At 37.6% G+C, this 7,679-nt stretch overlaps 1 protein-coding gene across 1 annotated transcript; it reads right to left on the reverse strand.

Moving 5' to 3' along the window:
• Positions 1–3,862: 3,862 nt before the first annotated feature.
• LOC101081251 (olfactory receptor-like protein OLF1) lies at positions 3,863–4,807 on the reverse strand. The gene has a single exon (XM_003993271.2). It carries the CDS (start codon positions 4,805–4,807, stop codon positions 3,863–3,865), a length of 945 nt encoding a protein of 314 aa, XP_003993320.1.
• Positions 4,808–7,679: the final 2,872 nt, after the last annotated feature.

Genomic DNA, 7,679 nt, shown 5'->3' on the forward strand with positions numbered 1-7,679 from the left:
ATAATACATTGGTTGATTCATTCATCAGTTGGATGCACTTTATGGATATAATACATCGGTTGATTCATTCATAAGTTGGATGGACAGTTTGGGTTGTTTCTGTATTTTGGCTATTGCGAACAACGATGCTAAAAATATTCTTGTCCATGGTACTTGGCTTGCCGGACTGCTTTCCTCAGGGAGCCTGGTCTTCTTCCCATCCCCTGACCACATGCAAGTCACCATTTCATTGACTTTAGGACTCCATCACATTCTCTACACTTAGTACATTCTTTACTAAATTCTGTTCCTTTTATTCATATGAAAATTCATCTACTACATTTGAGACTTCAGGAATAAGACCAGTGTTTGTATTTGTGTTGTAAACTATCTAGTATAGGGATTTGCAAAAGTCATGGCTTTCTAAATATTTATTGTTGGGTGTTTCTGGCTATTTAAAATGGAAGGTGAAGTGAAAATATTAGTAATATACTAGATTTGGGTTTGGGGATTTTTTCTATTAATATACCTGCTATGTACAAAGATAATGCATCTAAGGAAATTCACATAGATGCTGATAATTCTAAAAAAGCAGAGAAAAAGATGTAGCCCTTCTCTTATTATTCCTAATGGTCCATTAACAAAAACTTTGCTTCCCTCCCTTGTAATTTTAGGGTCTTTGGTCTTTGTTTAAAAAGAAAAAAAGTAATTCTTCCAACAGGTAACACAAATTAGTTCCATTGAACCAAATGCCAAGACAGCTATCTGGTCACTTAAGACCCTCATGCTCCTTAGTGAACAGGCAAAAGGGGTTTCTCTACCAGTTGGGGTGATTGTTCCTGAATATAAAGGGAACATGTGATGTTTACTATAGAGCTAAGGTAGCAGGGAGTGTTCCTGGAATGCATGAGAGCCTCCGGGGCACCTTTTAGAATGCTCAAATCCATTATTAGAATGTTGATAGAAAACCATAACGGCCCCAAATAGAACTAGCAATGATATCTATACTTGAGGGATATAGGTTTGGGCCACTTTACAAGGCAAGAAAGCAAGACAATGGGGTGCTTGTTGAAGTTAAGGGGAATTCGGAGGAAGTTGCAGAGAAAAGGAAATTCTATGTTTGAACGATGATCATGTGGCCAGTAATGAAAGCAACACCATAGGAGTTATGATTGTGTTTTCCTTTTGTTTCGAGGTAAATATGTTAACTAATATTCCCACCTCGCCTTTTCCCCTACTTCCTTCCATAAGATAGCGTGAGAAGGTTTAGACTTCTATCTCAAAATTTCCACAAGTTATAGGCTGTCAAAGGTGTGTGACTTAGCTAGAAGAACCCTAGGTCACCCCCGTAAGGATAAAATGGCACATGAAACTTTGTGTAGCCTCTTTTTTCTTTCAGTTGTATGAGTGAATCTGTTAAAAGCAAGCATGTGTTTGCTGTTGTCTTATTTGAAAGCTGAATGTGATTATAAGAAAGTCCCTGAATGGCATGCTGAAAAGGAGTGGATTATTTGGGATCTTGCCGTCAGTGTGTCTATAGATGCATTTTCTAAATTGTTTCAATGCTGTTTCAGGTTGGAATTGGCACAAAATAGGAATTTACATGAGGGTTGGGCATAAATCTCCTGTTTCCATAATGTTTACAGTGGTTCTGTTCTTATTACTGAAATGATGATTAAGCAGCTTCAGTAATAGCACAAGGACCACATAGACTTCAGCAAAAACCACAGAGGAAGGCTTAGCTAAATGGGCTGCCGTGGAAAGTTTGACCATTCCGGGCCTGAAATACAAATTCAGGCCTTGCTGACTATCATACAGTCTTGGGGATTTAGCAGGTGGCCTATGGGTAATGAAATACTGTATGTTACCAGTAGGAAAAGCAGTGTAGGCCATCTAGAAAGCTCAGCAATTAACAGCAGCTCTGGGGACCTTGAAAACATACTGATATCCTGTATTTTTAGTTATTCCTTTACTTGGAAACTGTTAAATTTTCTCATAAGTGGCATAATGTTTGGTGATATAACTGTTGAGCACCAAAACATAGTGATGTAGGAAAAATAAGATTTTCACAGGCATCTGGATATGTAATATTGCGCTGTAGACATATCACTAATAGATACTTGGGTATGTTTGTTTTAAGTAAGCTCTATGTGCAGCATGGAACCCAACGTGGGACCCGAGATCCTCATGACCCTGAGATCAAGACCTGAGCTATGATCAAGAGTCAGACACGTAACTGACTGAGTCACCCAGGTGCCCCAGATATTTGCATAAGTGTTTAGTGAACATGAAAAGCCGTTGAGATACACTTATCTAATACTGCTTTTTGTGATTCTCTATAGCCTTGGCCAAGTAATCCTTGGCTAAGGAAATATAAACTTAATATTAGAGTATGGTGGTGGGTATGTAGCTGTGAGTGACTGTGCTCTCTTTTTAGCAAATAAAACAACAGACATGCTTAAGAGAAGCATTGTTGGTCAGAAATCTAAAGAAATGATTCTTAGAGGAATTTAAAACTAAGAATGATTTGGGCTGGATCTTGTGGACTTTCACAACAAAGAGTACATGGGTTTAAATGTACTTATAAACTTTAATACTTCTGAGTCAAAGCTTATAAATATTTATTATATAGAGAAAAAATAATAAAAATAACATACAGAAAAAAAAACCACATAAGCTACTGAAATACATTTTGCATGATACATGCCTCCAATTTCAGCCTTCAAACATCCCACCAGGGCATATGGGTTGATCTCTCAAGAGGATACAGGTGATATATATTGGAGAGCCAATTCTGTTTTTGAGAAGACAGAGAAAGATGTTCCTTCCATATCTCTAGTAATACTTTGGTGTATAAAAAAGAAAAATATAGGAAGACAAAAAGTTTGCCTTGCAGTTAACCTATATTCTTCAAAGTGCTACTTAGAAAAAAATTTCAAATTGCTTTGGAGTAGAATGGGGGTAGATTAGCAGCATATTATTGAACTGAACTTAAGAAAGTGTACTTGATTTTGTATTAATGCTTCTATGACATCCCTGCCTCTCACCATCTCATCATACAGTGTACATTTGAATTAATGTTAGCTATAATACAAATATTTATAATTAACACCTGTCAAGTACTTAAAAATTACAGGTGTTATTCACAGCATTTGCTCAGTTATTCATCCAACAATCACTGACATGCATACTTTATTCTCCCCATTTTTCAGATAAGTTAATAGGCATAGAAAATGAATGAACTTGGGGCACCTGGGTGGCTCAGTTGGTTAGGCCCCCTGCTCTTGACTTCAGCTGAGGTCATGATCTCATGGTTGGTGAGTTTGAGCCCCACATCAGGCTTTGCACTGGCAGCACAAGTCTTCTTGGGGTCTCTCTCTCTCTCCCTCTCTCTCTCTCTGCCCTTCCCCTACTCAGACTTTCTCTGTCTCTCTCAAAATAAACAAATAAACTTAAAAAAAAAGAAAATGAAGTAACTTGTTCAAAATGCCTCTCACTAGCCAAGTACAGAGCTTCCATAAGAACCAATAGAATCTGGCCTCCTTCTTCATCCAGTAATCTATCATATAAATGAGATATATTACAGACACACATGCGCGCACACTCACTTTTCTTAGGTATTTACTATATCCCTTAAGACAGCCTGATAAAACACATTTTAGTATTAACTCCAAGCTAGTGATCATTGAACAGTAGTCTATTCTTTAGCAGAAATTTTGAAACTTCTAAATGTTTTCTTACGTCGTGGGTTATGACTTGAATTTGGCTGTATGAAAAACAAATGTTTGATAAAAATCCCTTGTGTATCTGCTGATACATGTGTTGCAGGTTCCCAGTTAGAGTTTGTAACTGGGGATTTAGGTGAATCTCCGAACTTTATAGCTCACGAGGCATCTACCTTTAATCGTACAGCTCTCTTAGCGGCATCTTTGACATCTTTATTTCTCAAACTATAAATCAATGGATTCAGCACTGGGATGATGATGGTGTAGAACACGGAGATAATTTTATCAGTGTTAGGAGAATATAGATAGCTGGGCCTTGAGTAAATGAAGAGGAGAGTCCCCTGATAGATGGCCACTGAAGTCAGGTGAGAGGCACATGTGGAAAAGGTTTTCTTCCTCCCACTGGAAGAACGGATCTTTAAGACTGAGCGAAGGATGAAAAAGTAGGAGATGATGATGACAATGAAACAGATAATTTCCACTGAGCTGCCATATGTGGAGAGAAGCCACTCATTAACTGATGTGTCTGTGCAGGATAACTTAAGCAGTGGGGGGAGGTCACAGAAAAAATGATTAATGACATTTTTATCACAGTATTTCAGAATAAAGGCAAAGGACGTATGAACCAGGGAACTCAGGTTGCCTCCAATGTAGGACAATACAATCAACCATATACAGATGTCCCGAGACATCACAACCATATACAGTAAAGGGTTACAGATGGCGACGTAGCGATCGTATGCCATGGCAGCCAAGATAAAGGATTCTGTATCAGCAAAAGCACAGAAAAAATAAAACTGGAGGGCACAGCCATAATAAGAAATAGATTTGTTCTCTGAGAGGAAATTGATGAGCATTTTGGGAACAATGACTGAGGAGTAACAGAGGTCTGCAAAGGATAAGTTGCTAAGGAAAAAATACATGGGGGTTTGAAGGTGAGAATCAGTCCTGATTAATATCATCAGTCCAATGTTCCCTGTTAAAATCATACCATACAGTGTCAGAAACATGAGGAATAGGACAATCTGCAGTTCAGGGCGGGTCGGAAACCCTAAAAGAATAAACTCAGTCACCAAAGTGTAGTTTCCATCTATCAATTCCATATTCTGTGTTGTTTTCTTTCTACAGGAATTCTAACGTCCTAAAATGGTATATCGACGGAAAGAGAAAAACAGATGAAATTACAAGGTTATTTTATTGTTTCCGTGAACAAAGAAACAAACAAGCAAATAAAGAACCAAACCCAAACTCCCTTTCAAAAATAAACTCTGAGAAATAGATTTCAGGATTTAGTAGCTATCAGATTCCATGGTTGCTAGTTTTATCTTATTTGCTTGATTATTGACAAGTTCTTCCATTGGATAGTTGGCTTCTGCATGTAAGGACCTGGTTTTGCTTACTTTTTTTGTACTCAAGGATAGCACAATAGCTGGTGTAGAGGATTAAGGAAGTAATGGGTTAATGGACTAATGATGATATGAAGAGAAGAAAAATATCCAGGGGCGCCTGGGTAGCTCAGTCGGTTAAGCAGCTGACTTCGGCTCAGGTCATGATCTCGCGGTCTGTGAGTTTGAGCCCCGCGTCGGGCTCTGTGCTGACAGCTCGGAGCCTGGAGCCTGTTTCGGATTCTGTGTCTCCCTCTCTCTGACCCTCCCCCATTCGTGCTCTGTCTCTTTCTGTCTCAAAAATAAATAAACGTTAAAAAAAAATTAAAAAAAAAAAAGAAAAGAAAAATATCCATATTCTTAAACATCAATTTGACTTTAGAGTCTGCCTTACAATGATAACTGTAGACCAATTTGCTTTTTTTGTCTAGGATTTAATAGACAGGGGCATGCTATACTGTTGAGAGAGCAGATACAGTGGTGTTATGAAACATATGCTGGTTAATTTTTCTAATGTAAAGTCAAAATGATAATAATGAAATAGGGGGAAAATGCCAGTAAACATCACTTTTGAGTATATTTTTGACTGGAAAGAGTTTAGGGTAATTCCACAAATCCCATCAAGATACTAAACCAAAATGATTAAACAAATCATTTCTTAAGCTTTGGCATTTATTAGAATACTTAGCTTCTAGAAAAGGCCTGATGAATATTAGCTGACTAACTGGATAAAGTGGGGAAAGAATTTAGTTGTAGGTTGATTTCTAATTAAATAATATTATACTGTATGGCCTTCTCACGCATTATATGTTCTGTGCAAGCAAAAATAGTCACCTCCCTTTTATTTTTATGCTAGCCTAATTCAGGGTGCTGTGTCTAAAAATTATGTGAATACTTGCTTCTGGGGTCTCTGAATTTTTCCAGAAGTAGAAAAAAAATAAACCCGAACTTGAAGTACAAAAAGTTTTATCTTAATCTTAGAGTGTGTATTTGAAAATACATAAAACAAGCAAGCAGTTTTCGGTGAACTATGGTAGTGTTACCAAAAAGGGAACAAAATTGTTTTGTATTATTTTCTCACTTATGTAAAACATATTCTATCAGTGACAATGGTGTGGCTTCATTTGTTTAGGTCATCGAATCATTCAAACACCCTAAGACACAGGCATGGAGAAGCCTGAGAGAGACTGAAGGGTTAATACACTGTCATGTTATTATCTCAGAGTGTGAATGAGATGAAGGACTATAATGGGATAATGATTAATGTATTCTTTTGTCTGTTTTCAAATTCATCAAGATATATGGAAAGGGTAAGATTTTATTTCAGGGTTGGAAAGAATTTGATTAGAATCTCATATTGGCCCCATGTGGGCTGTGACCTAGTGCAATTATCTATATCTATATCTATGTCTATGTCTATATCTATAGCTATATCTATATCTATCTATATCTATATCATCTATACTGTAAAGATGACAAGTATATCACAAGGTTGTTGCATGTATTAGAAAAATTTGTCCGTCTCTGAATCGATCATCATCATCTATCATCATCTATATATCTATCGTTTATCTGCTTATTTACTTTTCTATGTGGTCACAGTTTAGAGAGACTGACACATTGTATATAAAGAGCAAAGACTAGTGTTAATTTCTCTATTGTTCTCTTCCATCCTTGGCTTATGAGCAGTGCCAGGTGGCAAGGTCTTACTAATAACGACTATCATTTATATAATGGTTACTACATGCAATGCAATAGTCTAAACACTTTATATATAATTGGTCACACACACCATTTACTAACAAAATCACAATGCAGTTACCCTCACTGCGGTCTTTCTTTTGCAGGTGAGGAAGCTAAGGCACATGTGATCAGGGCTTGACAGGTAAGATGTGATGGAAACAAGATTGGATCCCAAGCTTCTGATTCCCAAGCCTTGGCTCTCTAAAGAGCTGCATACTTTGTTTTAAAATCATTTTTTGTAATGTTTATTTATTTTTGAGAGAGAGTGAGAGAGAGAGAGAAGGCTTGAGTGAGAGCGGGAGACACAGAATCAGAAGCCGGCTCCAGGCTCTGAGCTGTCAACACAGATCCCGACAGGGGGATCAAACTGATGAATTGTGGAATCAAGACCTGAGCCAAAGTCGAACCCTTAACCAACTCAGACACCCAGGTGCCCCTCTACAAAGCTGTATTCTTATTAATTCCATATTTTGGATAAGAACACTGAGGTTTAGAGTAATACACCATGTCATTCAGCTACTCATTTATAGGCATAGCTCAAGTCTGGGTGTGTCCCAAGCCAAAGCTCATGACAGCCACCATGAAGGTGGTTGGAATATTAAGGGGGGTGGCCACTGTAAGGCTGAGGTGCCGAGAGTTGCTGAAAAGGGGAATAAATTCTCACATGTTTACAGAAAAAGCAAGACATATGTTTTGAGAGCTTCCAATTGGTCATCCTTTCCATTAAAAAAAAAGAGAACAGCATGAATGAGGGTAAAGGTAGGAAAAGATAGTGAAAGTTAGATTCTTGCTTCAAAAGGTAACGAGCACAAAGATTGAATCAAAATACTGTGATTCACTAAATTAT

The sequence above is a fragment of the Felis catus genome, chromosome D1 (assembly GCF_018350175.1).
Source record: "Felis catus isolate Fca126 chromosome D1, F.catus_Fca126_mat1.0, whole genome shotgun sequence".
Taxonomy (NCBI): Eukaryota; Metazoa; Chordata; class Mammalia; order Carnivora; family Felidae; genus Felis; species Felis catus.